At 50.4% G+C, this 14,832-nt stretch overlaps 1 protein-coding gene across 2 annotated transcripts in view; it reads left to right on the forward strand.

Moving 5' to 3' along the window:
* The first annotated feature begins 1,229 nt into the window (after positions 1-1,229).
* Positions 1,230-14,832, forward strand: part of CSNK1D (casein kinase 1 delta) — a 33,431-nt gene continuing 19,828 nt past the window's right edge. Inside the window, exons 1-2 of one of the 2 annotated variants that reach the window (XM_057714554.1) lie at positions 1,230-1,617; positions 7,840-7,950. In XM_057714554.1, the coding sequence (XP_057570537.1) occupies positions 1,542-1,617; positions 7,840-7,950 (187 nt within the window). In that variant the 5' untranslated portion in view covers positions 1,230-1,541. The remainder of the gene's footprint in view (positions 1,618-7,839; positions 7,951-14,832) is intronic. The other variant, XM_057714555.1, reaches the window with a different exon arrangement.

Raw genomic sequence — 14,832 nt, forward strand, 5'->3', positions numbered from 1 at the left:
AACCATTGTGCATGGACATGAGGTGTTCCTGATTGCCCACCACTCATCAGCAGCTGAAACTAATGCCTTGCAGCCTCTCCTTCTGTCTTCAGGCACTGCTATGTAATGCTTAGGAATTGATGCCCGCTCCCCCAACTTGACCTCCAACTATTTTCAAACAGGGGCTGCACTACTGAGGCTTACTGGTGGAGAGGGAAAACTTGTGAATGGAGAGACCAGGCACTTTCCTCCTCTGCAACCAGGGAAGATGATCCTGAACGGCAGCCCCGGCAGCTCTCTCACCCACACCTCTGTGTAACCCCTGTGCCCAGAGTAGTATGTTTATTAGCTGTCCAAAAATATGTATTAACAGCCTGTTTTATGGTTCTTTCTTTTTGGCTGGGGTGGGAGATAGGCCTACAGAAGCATCATGGTGAAAGTCATTCCTTCTTGGTTCAGGCACCTCTTTGAAGACCCAGGGTAGGCAGACTAGATGAAAACATTGATCCAGTCTCCAGGTGATGGAACTGGAGAGGCAGGCGATGCGGACCTCACCCTCTGAACAATGCTAGCGTCACCCTCATCCTTCAGTCTGACACCAGGCCCTAGGACTACTCCTCCTTCAGTTCTAGGCTTGAGCGTGCTGTAGGCCCCGGACATGGCTCATAGGGTGAGAGGGGAACTACACAGTGCACGCCCTGGCCAGCCCAAGAGACCTGTGCACACTTGCGTCTCCAGCGGCCTGGCATGTATCACTTCCCACAGGCGCAGGTGCATGGAGCCCGCCCCCTCCTGAGAGTCCCCAACGCGCGGGTCTGGGGCCTGGAGGGACAGGCTCTGTCTCCTCTCTCCCTCTAGCAAAGGGCACTGCCTGGGTGCCTGTCCCAGGCCTGTCGGGAGGAGACGCTGGCTTCCCAGAAAACTGCGGGGACAAACGAAGCCCCTGCGCGAGCACGTGGATCCTGCATGCGGAAGGGGGACAGGCAGTGGGCTCTCGGCCCGGGACTGCTGAAGGGAGCAGGGGGCAAGGAGAGAAGAGAGCTGGTCCGGACGTCCGTGGATAGCGAGGACGCGAGAGAGCGTTGAACAGAGTCCCGCCCTGCCCCAGCCTGTCTTCCGAGACTCCGGCCCCGCCCCAACCCCGCCCCTAGGGCCGCCGCCGGCCCGTAGCCGAAGCCGTGGCCCCGCCCCTCGGCCAGCGTGGCCCCGCCCCACCGGGTTGCTAAGGGAAGTGACGTCACAGCGCGATGGCGGCGGCTCCTTCAGGCAGCTGAAGGGGGATTTAGGCCCGGGAGATCCGAGTCCATCCGCGGCGGGGAGAGGGCGAGCGGGGCCGACGGGGGCCGGAGCAGGGGCGGCGGCGCTCGGACTGTCCCATCTGCCCCGTATTGAGGCGCTGGGAGCGGTGGGGCGGCCGGAAAGCGATGGTGAAAGCGGGGCCGTGAGGGGGGCGGAGCCGGGAGCCGGACCCGCAGTAGCGGCAGCAGCGGCGCCGCCTCCCCAAGCTCAGACCCAGGAAGCGGCCGGCAGGGCAGAAGTGAACCGGTCGCGTCGCCGCCGCCATGGAGCTCAGAGTGGGGAACAGGTACCGGCTGGGCCGGAAGATCGGCAGCGGCTCCTTCGGAGACATCTATCTCGGTGAGGCGCCCCTCCCCACGGCGCGGGCCGCCCCAGCGTCCGCCGGCCCCGGTTCCGCTCCGGCCCCCACCCCGGCGACCCCGCCCCCGGCGGCCCGAACTGCGGCCCCCGCCCCGGAGACCCCCTCCGGTCCGCGGCGGGGAGCCGGGTCCCCGTCGGTTCGGACCTCCCAGTTCTTAGGCAGGCGCTGGCGGCCTTTCCGACCCGCGCCCCCGAGGGCACCTGATCGTCGTGCGCCCGCGGCCTCTGGGGAGCGGCCGGGAGCCTTGGTTAGGCCCCTGCTACCTGTTCGGCCCGCCCACCCGGTGTCCGCTCCCGGTGTCCCTCCGGGCAGACAAAGGGCCGTCGGCGAGTGCGGCCCCCGCGTCCTGCGCGCGTGCGGTGGGCGCGAGGAAAGTCCGGGGCTGGCCTTGGCTTCCTCGGCGCTCCTCGCGAGGATGCAGCCCCTGCTGACCAGCTCCTCTGGCCCTGGGGGACCTAGGCCGTGGACCGCAGGTGGCGCGCAGGGTCGCCTGGGGGCCAGTAGAGTGGTCGCTGAAAACATGTTGCGCATCCAAGTTCCGTTCTGGGTACCTCGGCTTAAATGAGAATGACATTCAGGTGATTCTGGACAAAGTCAGCGTTAGGGTGTTGGCAGAATCAGAGGCAAATAAAGTGGCAAAGCTCTACTCATGAGCTTGTCCTTTTGCTGTGAAAATTCTCCAGGTAGACTGGAAAAAAATGGGATTAGAATGTTCTGGATTGTTTCAGATTTACAGTGAAAGAATGCGCACAGACACGTGTAATAAAAGGTTGGCTTGAGTCTTAAAGTTGGGAGTTTAAAAATAACTTATAAGGATTTCTCAGAGGAATTGTGTATAAGTTACTCCTCCCCCCGCATTGGGGGACATCCAGCCTGGCCCCGCGGTGCCTGTGCAGAGGGACTGTCATTGCGCAAGTTTAGGGGTAAACATGCTTTGTGCTTGCGCAGTCTCCTCTGGTGTTTCTGTTTGGCTGGTGTACTTGTCAGGGAGGGTCAGCAGTAGCTTTGTATGTCAGTAATGCTTCTGGTTATGCCTTTCAGATGGTCCCAAGTGCGTGTGCTCACTGCCGCATCCTTGCCTCTTCTTACCTGGAGAGCATGCACGACCTCCTGGGCTGACAGTGTAAGAGGAGTCCACAGTTAGGGTAGTTCATAACTGCTTTTCATGCTGTCCCCCTACAGGGTAACCCTGGCACGTCAGTATGTGCTCTACGGCCCCGCTGAGTGAAATACCCTTTAGAGTTACTTGCCTTTTACTATTTAAATATTTATGCCCAGTAGTCAGCAGTTGCCTTCTCAGCAGTGTTTTGGGAGGCGAAGTGCTGGGTAAATGCAAGCTGTTTGCCTTATTTATAGAACAATAGATTTTGGCAGAAGTTTTAGCTTAGGATCTAGGAGCTGTACTGAAGAACCAATCCATTAACCACCCTTACACAGATGTGAGAAAGTAGATATTTTGAAACTTTTTGTTCCCTGGTCTGAAACCTTGCCAGACAGACCTGTTTTCTGAAGCTGTGTTCAGACAACCAGATCGTGGAACATTGTCACCAAGTCATTCACAGAGAAGTTCGGAGTTTTGTGGGAGACACCAAAGACTTATTCACAACTGTGTCCTTTGGGCCTCGCCTTGTGGTGGGCACACCAGGGTGCTTGATCAGATCATCAGGCTGACGGGTCCCAGAGAGGTCTGTCCTCAGTTTCTTCCTTCACCTTTATCCTAAGATGGATAGACTGTGGCTCTCGTGCCCTTGTTGGGAGTACCCAAATGGCCCACCTGTTGGAGTACACTTAGAGTTACTTGTGTGGGGTTGGGTACAACCAATTATTTTCCATCAGCGTTGGCTCTTGGCCCATATGCTGGTCCCTTCAGACTACACGCTACCCCACTGAGGAAATGTGAAGTGGTCTTGTTAGATTGAGATGTGACTGGAAAGGTGGGTCAGAGGAAGCTTACTATATCCTGAAGTTAAGGGTCAGAGATGACCGATCCAAAAACCATGGAATGACCGGAGTCATCTGTACCACGGTTTTTTTTGTTTGTTAGGCAACGAATTAGTTGAGGAATTCGGTCCTCATCTTAAAAGCCATCATGTCCTACATATTCTGGCGTGCTGCCGATTAAAGTCGTTCCTGCTGCTGTCACTTTGCTGTACGTCAGAACGCTCTTGACTCCTCCACCTTCACCTTGTTTTAAGTGTGGGGTTTGGGGTCTCAGATTTCCACCTGGGACTTTCTCGTGCTTTCAGAGATTTGAAGCTGGGGGGAAGGAAGAGCTGTCATTCAGCTTGCCGAGCGCCTTATGGACCAAGAAAGTCCAGTGCTGGTCTCCCTTTCCCGGTGTGCTGTGCTGACGTGAGCATGAGGCCCTGTACCCTGGAGGTTATTCCAGTCCTTCCAAACAGCGTGAACCCTCCTCTTCTCGTGGAGCTCTGTTCTTGTCCATGTTTGTCTTCTAGAGGTGGTGGCAGTATCTTGGACCCTTCCCCCTGCTCCCCCATTCATGATTAGTAGAATGGAGGTTTTCTTCCTGCCAGCTGTTGGCGTTTGTACTTGATCCTTTTGCTCCATCAGTTTATCAGAGGATGGCCTCATCTGTCCAGCTGTTACCCAGGTGGACTATGTGGTTTGACTTCATCATATACACAAATGCTTTCGGGGAGCTAAAGCTTAGTAATCTCTTCATATTTGATTTCCATGGTTTTCCCCTTGCTGACTCTCATTTCTCTTCAGTGGCACCTAGCAAGGTGTCTGGCACACAGTAGGGGTTCCAGAATGGTAGCTGGTTGACCAGGAGAGGAGAGCAGTTGCCTATACACAGCTTTCGTAGTTATATGCCTGTGTCCTTTAGGGTGGTGGCTTGAGTGTTTCTAGATATCGCATCAGCTGCCTTGTCAGTGGTTGTCCTGCAAGAGTGACCTTTGCCTTGCTGTTCAGAGGCCTCTCCCTATTTTTTTGTCGATAAGACTGTCATCAATGGGAGTTACCTTTCTGTCCCTGTACAGGGTCAAGCTTGGGGTCAAGTTCATTTAATTTATCATCTGCCTTTGCTCAACTTGAGGGACACAATTTTGTTTTCCTAGGACCAGCATTAACCTGTGTCTAAACATAGACTAGCGTCTTTGCCTAGTGAGGGGGAATTCCTCCTGTCTGACTGGCACTGGAGCTGTACAAAAGAGCTGAGGTGCTTAGGTGATAAAACACCTCACTGTAAGCAGACACAGAGTAAATGTGCTGTGCCACTTGGTTTTGACTTGTTCTAAATCTGGAACCCAGAGCTCACTAGTATCTTTCAGATTTTTGTTCCCCGTATAGAAATACTTCTAAAAGTCACCCGTTGTGAAGGACCAGGTTTTGTAATTTCCAGTCTGTGGCAGACCAGCACTTTTGTAAAATAAGATTAAAATGTCACAGCAATGTCATGTTGCTATCACAACTTCTGGGTGCTTCTTCGCTGTCTTATATTTGTCCCTTTGTGGAATGGTGGCAGTTTGAGGACAAGACTTGGAGCAGCGCTGCCAGTAGAGTACAGGGGTTTGCTGTCAGCCAAGGGAGGTGGCACTACAGACTGGTGGGCCTCAGTTTTGCTCAGTGGTCTCTTACATTTGGTTCTCATGGAATACTCAGAACTTGAAGCTCTGCTGCTTCACCCAGTGGTGAAGACCTCAGAGGAGGCAGCCTGGAGCATGTGCTCTGCTCAAGTCTGTTTGGCAGAGAACCCATGTGCAGCCTCTCCTCTTTGAGTCATCAGACTCAGGGCAGCCTTCACATCTGTGATGCTGTAGAGGGCTGGCTCTGTTTGCTGGTGTGATTCTGGGAGAGGTGGGCTCTGTTTCCTGGTGTAATCTCAGGGGGGGCTGGCTCTGTTGCTGGAGTGATCTTAGGGGAGGCTGGCTCTGTTGCTGGTGTGATCCTGGGGCAGGTGGACTCTGTTTCCTGGTGTGATCTCAGGGGAGGCTGGCTCTGTTTCCTGGTGTGATCTCAGGGGAGGCTGGCTCTGTTGCTGGAGTGATCTTAGGGGAGGCTGGCTCTGTTGCTGGTGTGATCTTAGGGGAGGCTGACTCTGTTTCCTGGTATGATCTCAGGGGAGGCTGACTCTGTTGCTGGTGTGATCCTGGGGGAGGCTGGCTCTGTTGCTCGTGTGGTCCTGGGGGAGCCTGAAATTCATATTGTGTTCCACAGTTGCCTGTGGTCATTTGTCCCCAAGACTGTAGTTCAGGGTGACTCAGATGTTAGCTTTATCAACCATGGTACAGTGGAGCTAGAAATGTTCTCAGCCTTCTCGAAGGTGCTAGTTCAGTAGGTAGCCTGTGTGGGCCCAGGCTGTGTTGTCATTGAGAACCTGCCTCCTGGCAGAGGTGACAGTGCTGATATAGTTGAAGGATCAAGAGTGCTATCATCAGAGGCTTCGCTGCTGCTGCTTTGGGGTGGGGGGAGTTGCTGATGTAACTAGTAAGATGAGTCATTCGTTCCTCATGGGCTGGTGAGTTCAGTTCAGAGTTCCAGGTCCTCACAGGAACTCAGAGTTCAGTTTTCATTTGCACAGTACATTTTACAGTGAAGTCATTTCTCTTGTAATTAGATAGATTGTCCCAACCTCAGGGAGGAAGAACAAAATGTATTACCTGTTTTTCTTCTGAGTGCCCAGGAGTCTTTGTGAAATGGTAAATGGAATTCTTAAATTTAGAATGGTTGCTGGCAGTGATCAGATGATGGTTATCCCCATAGAACCCCAGCATTGGTGACTGGTTTCGGATCCAGGCCTGCTAGAAGCAGCCACATCTCAAGCAGCTGTCTGAGCAGACTAGAGGAGAAAGTTTCTCTGTCCTTCTTGGGCGTTTACTGGGTTCATGAATTTAAGCAGACAGCTCTCTTGCAGGTCGTCATTCTTCTAACGTTTGCTGACCTTACCCTGCCTTTTATCCAGGAGTCTCAACGTGCTCTGTAACCAGCAGCCCATTCATGCCACAGCTCCCTCACGAAACAGACTGCTGGTCTCCCTGCCGAACTAAAATGGCAAGAGAAACTGAGTCTCCAGGGACTGGCATCATTGCTTTGCCCAGCAGGACGGGTCTGGGTTCTGTCTGGACTGCTGAAGCCAGTGTTAATTTCTTCACAAATAACCATACTACTGGGAAGGATTGAATTGCTTTATACTTAGAAGGAACTGGTGAGGAAAGCAAGGGGAGAGCTAGGTATGTGCTTTCTAAAGACTACTTTTCCCATTCTCTCCAGTGAATGCTTCTTGAGAGAGGTCTTGTAGCTTAGCTTTGCATTAAATTGGCATTCAGGAGCATTCGTGTGTAAAGCCTGGAGGGGTAGTGGTTGTCACATGTGCAGGTCCATATTATAAAGAAGAGAATGACATCTTGAGCTTAAAATGCTAATCTTTAATCACGGGCTGGTAATCAAGAGGTGTGAGCAGATGTATTGCCGGTTCTAGCACAAAACTAGCAAGAGGTGAGTGACAAGTACACATTGCATAGATGTGATTAGGGCTTTGAAAACAGGCCAGTCCTGGTCCAGTTTCCGTAGGAGACACACAGTGATGTCCTGGTCTCTAGGCCCAGCCTGGCCTGTGATGCATGAGTGATGGTTCCTGCGGTGTCGTGGAGCTGAACCCCCTTGAGAAGCGCCCTGCTGTGTGCGGTTCAGTACCTGGGCCGCATGGATTGAGATGGGCTGAGCCATGTGGGTGTTCAATGGAAATCCAGCCTTCCCTCTGGAGAGGGGCTAGCACACACCCAAGGCCTGTCAAGGCAACATGGAGAAATGGGGCCTGTGGGGAATGTGTTGCCCTGGGACTCTCCACCATCTGGCCTTGGGTGGGTTAATACTGAGCTGACCAACAGGCTGAATGAGAAGGTTCAGACCAGGTGGGGGTCATGGAGAGAACTGCACAGCCTGTCTCTGGGTCCCCGGTGATCAGAGTAGGGCCATATATAAGTGGGTGAAGTAATACCAAATAAGACTTTTCTATATATATCAAATATTCCTGTTTTAGAAAGTGAAAATAAGGATATTTTCCCACAGGGCTTTATTTACCACTGATACCACCTTGTAGTAGAAAGTGGAGTGCATCCATCACCTGGTCCTCCTTGTAAGATTCAGATAGCACTCATTGTTTCTCCACTGTGTTGTAATGTTGGGTTAGGTGGGAGACACCAGATGATTAATGTTTGTGATTTCCTTTCTTTGCCAAGGTACGGACATTGCTGCAGGAGAAGAAGTTGCCATCAAGCTTGAATGTGTCAAAACCAAACACCCTCAGCTCCACATTGAGAGCAAAATCTACAAAATGATGCAAGGAGGAGGTATGGTCTTTACCTGTTAAGAAAACCAAGATGGTGTTTGATGAGGGAGAATGCAGGTGTCATGAATCACAGTCTGGTTAATTTGGAAAAGGGGCAGAAATGTTCATACCCTTGACCCCATCTTGTGGCTTCCTTCAGATACTGTCTGAGAGGCCTGCAGAAGGCCTCACTCGACAAAAAGAAACATCATTTTATGCTTTTTGCATAAATATTCCCTTCCTTAGTTTCATATTACGTACTGGTGTCTTTGAATGTGGGCTTGTGTGAACGCTGACCTGGAGCTTGCTGCTGGTCCTCCTGTGGCGCCTCGGTTGTGCCCGCGGCTTTGGGATGGTCCTTGCAGACTCCTGGGTGAAACCCGTTGCAGCTCAGTTGTTGTCCCCATTCTGTGAAACCTCCCCTTGGGCCCGAGGGTACCTGATATCAGAGAGCGCCTATCCTGATTTCAGAGTCTACCTTTTAGAATTCTCTGGACTTTGAGATTGTTTGGCTAAGAGAGCAGGAGCTGGTTTTATTGAGGGTCTCAAGAGTCCTGAAAACATTGCAGCATTTTGAAGGGTGTGCCTCTGTGCTCCCCAAGGAGCTTAGGAAGCTCAGGCACAGCCCTGAATGTCTTAAGCTTTCTGTGTGGGCAGGGCTTTGTGTGTGAAGAATAGCTATGATATTTCCTCTTGGAAACTCTTCAAGGCAGAAGCCCCCATGATACTTTCATAGTTGGGGGTCGGATGGGGAAGGCTCTTGGCACTTTGCGAAAGGAAAGCTTGTTTTCAGAGTCTGTGTCAGGTGGAAAGGGAGGACTGGTGATGTGACTTTTTGACATCTTTGCTTCACAAAGCAGTTTAATCTGTGCTGCTTACTACCAGAAACCAGCATATCTCGGTTGATGTAGCACAAGGTGTGTCTTTAATAGCAGATACACGTTAAAGCAACACACAGTCCCGCAAGATAATTGCAGAGGGGGTGTCCAATACCTCTCATCCTGGGTATTATGGGACCAGAAGGGGCTGCAGGTTCTCAGATGGCATATAGGGAGAGAAACTCCCTGACCCCTTCTGTGCCCAGGGAGAGGTTGGCAGAGGACCCTGCCAGTGTGTCTGCTCTCTGGCAGCCCTTGGTGGGCTTCTCAGGCATTAGGGGCAGTGATGAGTAGGAAGAGGTGACAGGATGTGGCTTTCGTGGTGGGAGGAACTTGGTGCTGGGGGTTGGATGAAACTTTCTGACTGAAAAACTTGTGTGTTTGAGGAGCAGCATCTCTGGGAACTCGCAAGTTGGGCACCCAGGGATTGAGGGAAGGAGAAGAGCTGATGCTCAGGGAGGAGCTAGTGAAGTAGATTAAGACTCAACAGAGGAAATTCCCTGGTGATCCAGTGGTTAGGACTCTTGCTTTCACTACCAGGGGCACGTGTTCAGTCCCTGATCCCTGGTCAGGGAACTAAGATCCTGCAAGCCCTGTGGCGCGGCAAAAAAAAAAAAAGGCTCAACAGGAAGGAATTTTTTCAGTTTAGAACAGGGTCTCTCCTCCTCAGAAGCATTGCCATTTGTTGTGGAAGCTGTCTTCTGCGTGGAGGACAGGGAGCAGCATCCTAGGTGCCAGTAGCTCCCCACCCCCAAGTTGGGATGATCAGAAATGTCTCCAGACGCTGCTAAATGCTCCTGGGTGCACTGTCCCTTTCTGTTTTGGCCCCCTGCTTTAGGACATAAAGGATTACTTGCTCTCCTGGTCTTATCATGCCCCTCTTCTAGAATCCTGGAAACCCACCAGGATTCCAGAAATAGATCTCCTTTCTGGCCCTTCCCACACCTAGATGATAGATCAGGTTTTACTCCTGTTTCAGATACACACTTGGTCAATACTATCAAGATATAAATGTCTGTTTTAGAAAACAGATTCTGTCCAGGAGAGCAGAGAGCGCCATCCTGTTACTGTTATGTGAGTTCATCCTATAGCTAAGATGAAGCTGGGACAGCAGAGGAGATAGAGGTCTGTTCTGCCCAGAAACCTCACAGCTCTACTACTGACCAGCCTTCTGCATCTGTCCCATATTGGTGGATCGTGGCTCTTTTCTTTTTATGTTAAGTTCTGGGCTTCATTGCAGGTGGTTGATATTGACGGCATTGTAGGAGAAAGCTTGAAGCCCAGGGCCTGCCTTGCCCAACTCTAGCTTGTAGCACAGGGTTGCCCAGGACGCTGCCTGGTAATGGTGGCCTTGCTGTGCCTGGCTAGAGAGAGCTGCTGCACCGGGTCACTCAGACCACCTAGGGGAGGGGTTGGCATTAAAAAAAAGAATATGTTTTGGGGGGTGGATGAAATGGGTGAAGGGGTTCAGTTGTATGGTGACATTTGGTAACCAGGTTTATTGTGGCGATCACCTTTTATTAGTATATACAAAGATTAAATTGTGTTGTACACTTGAAACTAATATATACCAATTTTACCTCAGTAAAAACAAAAACCCAAAAACACACACTGGTGTCCAGTATTAAAAGTGTTTTTACACACGCGGGCACGTTCTTCACCACACAGTCATGTGCATTCGGTATCGTCAGCCTCATGTAACGAATGAGGAAGCTGAGGCTGTGTCCAAAGGACACAGATTTGAACTTGAGCATTGTAGCTCCCAGGCCACTCCTACAGAGCAGCCCTCTGTGGTGGTCAGTGATCAAGAATGTACCCCAGATCTAGCTGGTGCAGTAGATAAAAAGCCTGAAATAGCAGAAATAGTTTTAAGTTAATTATGTTAGTGAAGGACTTGGGTGGACACCAAGTTTTTATCAAAACAGAGTGGACTCTCAGGCAGAACCTAGAGGCTAACTGTGCTTCCTAATCCTGATAACCCTACAAAGTATCTTTAGACCACATCCTCCTTCAGGAAACTGGGAGTGGAGATCCTTTGTTTAGTTCACAGCTACTTCTGATCAAGGCTCATGGCGGGGGTGGGATGGGAGGGTGAGCCCTTTGTGTAAGAGAATCCAGGCCAGGGATGAGGGTAGGAGCTCTGCCCTGAGAGTGAGTGAATGCTGCCAGGAAGGTGGCTGTGGGGCCACCAGTGCAGTAGAAACAGGCAGCTTTACCTGAGTTCACTCTTTCTCATCTTATGTGCCTGGTAAGTTGCCACACTGTATTTCAAACAATCACAGTCTTCTTATTATGAAACATTTTACAATACCTAAGAACATATATAGCTCGTGGCCATCAGAAATACTAGTGAACCCGCAGAACTCCCACCTGTTTGAGAGAGGGAGCAGGACAGCCCTAGGCACCTGTGTGCTCACCCCAGGGCTCCCTCTCTGCAGCTTCCCAAAACCTGTCTCCCCATGCCCTTGCCTAGTTTGTTTTTAAATTTTTGTTTCTCCATCATTCTGAAAGAAGTTTGTTTTTAAAAAATCTAATAATATTGTCCAGAAATATTTGGCCATTGTATTTACAATTGTCTGAAGGTTGAGTTGCTAAACACTCCATGAAAAATTATATTTGGTTTAATAATACTGAGTCGCCATATTTATATCGAAACTTCCCACAAATCAAATGGAGAGCATTTACCTGGCGCTGTCCCTCGTTTTTCACCCCCAAGCATATGTTTTGGTATCTTTGGACTTGAAGGAAAAAGTATCAAGTGTTCAGAGCTGCACATAACAGTCCAAGTGACCCATTTCCCATATTAAGGATGCACAGGCAGGGGCAGCTGGGTGTCCCTGGCATGACTGGTCTCTGGGCACAGGGCAGCACTCTGGTGGCTGTGTCTCTGACTTGCTTCCTCGCATGTCCTGCCCTAGCCCCTGGAGCAGCAGTCTGTGAATGGCTTGTGAATGGCTTTAGAGCTGATTGCTGCCTGGGGCCTCAGCACTTAGGTTGCAGACAGTCTGCCTAGGATGAAGCAGGTTACACAGCATTTCCTCTTCTGGCCAGAGACCTGAGAACAGGGGCACCCTGCTTCTACTGCATCTTGTCTTAGGGTGATGAGATGCATTGATGTTGTAGAAGGTGCCGCCAGTGAAACAGACCGTCAGAGCTGACAAGTGGCAAGTCCACACCCCAGGGTCTTCCTAGTCCATATGCTTTCAAATGTAATACAGTCTTGCTGTGTGTGTTCTGTGACTTTTCTTTTTGGCACATTGTGTTCCTGAGGTTCTCCCATGTTGACACAGTTGCAGTTCGATGGGTTTCATTGCTGTGTGTAGACTCCTGTGTTTCCATAAACAGTCTTCCTGTGTTGAGGAGCCCTGGCTGGCTTCTAGTGTTTTGCTTTTAAGGATGATGCCACGATGACTCCCTCACCTGTAACCTCTGGTACAAAGCCTGCTAGTGGAATTGCATTCCGTGAAGCAAGCAGGTGCTCGGCCTGCAGGATGGCACCGAGGCCCAAGGATGTGTTTACCTTCCCACCTGCACAGCCTCAGGGCTCCTGTTGGATCCACGTCATCTTCAGCCTCACCATTACCACTTCTCTCCAGTGTGGCATGGAGTGTCTCAGCTAGCACAGAAGACAAGGGGAGATTTTAAAGAATAAGGATGGAGAAGGAAGAAATAAAGCTTTTATTTGCACATGATTTAACTTCCTGCATAGGAAACGCACAAGACAAGCTGGAGCGTTGAGCCAGATATAAGATCAAAGTATAAAATCAGTTCCTTTCTTTACACCAACAACAGTCAGTTAGGAAATGTAATTCTTTTTTCCCCTCAGTATGAGTCTTTATTCATTGCATTTGACACGGAAAAGGGAGGGAAAGGGCCAGCATGTGTGACAGAATGTGGCAAGTGGGTAAGGCACTACTGGCACAGCAGAGTCAGCCACCGAGTCTTCACTCTCCAGGGGTTGGGTCCCTGAGGCCCCAGGGCTTAGTCTCCTGTAGTTCGGGAGCAAGGAAAGGCGAACCAGGAGAGGACAGACTCCTCCTTACTCGTAAATTCAAGATTCCAAACAAAGCTTTGGTGTCTAGCAGTGAACATAGAGTTATATTTCTGTTTCCTATTAAACAATCATGTGGCCACTTAGAAGTTTCTTGCACTTGCACAAAAGCTTCTGTGTGACTTGGATATACATTCATCTTCCCCTGTTTGGTCTCCCAACCTCACTTTCTACATAGAAGGCTCCCCTTGCTTCTCTCTACCCTAGGATTTGAGATTAAAGTAGGTTTGATTCATCCAAATATAGTAGTGTGTTTGTCATGAATCATGTCAAGGAACCATCTTGACTCGCAATTGAAAACAAGGGACAGTGTTTCCAGCTGCTTCAGCACTTGCGCACAGATTATTTAAGAGTTATGGATACACCCCACAAACTAAATGTACAGATGTGTGGGCTTCTGGGAGCTGAGGATGGAGGAGGGAGTAGAGTAGGAGTCCGGTTTTTAGGACAGAAGATTTGGTCTGAAATGGGGGAAGGAAGCACGAAAGAAAGGATGGCTCAAGGCCCCCATTTTGAGAGGGGGGCCCCCAAGTCTTTTTCAGATCCTTTGCCTGGTGTGCAACCTTTTGTCTGGCTATTCTTCTTTGAATACAATAGAAAGTTTGTAAACAACAAAATCCCAAAAGAACATGGAGAAAGACCAATGCATTATACTTACACCAACTAGGCTACTAGTGTTCATTTACAGATCAGTGGCTCGTGAAGTCCTACAAAGCCCCCACAAACAGTAACTAGAGGGGCAGCAGCTGGAGTGACAAAACCCAGCATCAGACACACATTCCCCTGTGTGCTCTAGTGTGTCCACCCCGTTCTGACACCGTGAGTCCCAGCTTGTGAACTGAGCCCTTTGTCCTTCAGCTGCCACAGCACTGACCACTGCTGCTGCGGGCAGGATACTGGCACCAGGCACTAGGGAGAAGCCTTCATCTGTGATCTCGAGAAGCCTGGACGAGAAAGCCCAGCGTTGTGAAAGACTAAGGATTTTGGCTCTTGCTTCATCTAGGGCTCAGAGACATCCACTTGGAGGTCAAGTGTGACCCCAGTGGTCGTGGATGGGAAGCTGAACCAGGTGCATAGTGACGCACCTTCAGGTGTTAGTACCACACAGCAGCTCCTCTGGCACCTTGGCATAGCTACCTGCAAACATCTGGACACAGAGCCCACAGTAGCAGAGCCCAGATCCCGGGTCAGGCGGCTGCTGGCCCCAGAGGCCAAAGTGTCATTCTTAAAATACTGTTTACAGTAGCGAAAGACAAACTGTAGAGAGGAATAAATCTTAAGCCAGGTGTGAACTGTATGCAGAAAATTTTTAAAACTTCATGGGAGGATGCTGATGAGGACGCAAGCAAGTGGAGCCGCTTGTTTTGTTCATGGAGAGGAAGACTTGGCAAGATGTTGTCTCGCAGAGCTGCTCGGAGCGGTTAGGGGATTCCAGTCACAGTCCAGCAGGGCTCTCTTGCTGCAGGACAGGCTGATGGATTCTCATAGCAGTGAAGGGCCGGGTCGACCGAGATGTAAATGCCACACTTACGGAAAGTGCTAGTTATGACCCAGCACCCACTAGAAGATGGTGGCTTCTAGTATCACTCCCCACGAGGAGGAGCCCAGATTCCAGGGCGAAGCAGGAAGAGGGAACGTGAGCCTGGAGCATGTGGCTGAAAGGAAAGAAGTGCTCAGACACTGACGGGCATGAGTCCAGAGGACACGGGAGCGAGCTTGAAGTGGCATCTGTTGCCGAAATCTGGGACAGTTAAAGCCTCAAGATGAATAACAGATTATAATACATGGAGGAGAGCTTCACCATTTCTATTCAACATAGTATTGGAAGTCCTGGCCACAGTATTGGACAAGAAAAAGAAATAAAAGGTATCCAAATTGGTAGGGAAGAGGTAAAATGGTCATTATATGCAGATGACATGATACTATATATAGAAAATCCTATATATAGACCCCACACAAAAACTACTAGAACTGA

Source organism: Hippopotamus amphibius, chromosome 17 (assembly GCF_030028045.1).
Source record: "Hippopotamus amphibius kiboko isolate mHipAmp2 chromosome 17, mHipAmp2.hap2, whole genome shotgun sequence".
Classification (NCBI taxonomy): domain Eukaryota; kingdom Metazoa; phylum Chordata; class Mammalia; order Artiodactyla; family Hippopotamidae; genus Hippopotamus; species Hippopotamus amphibius.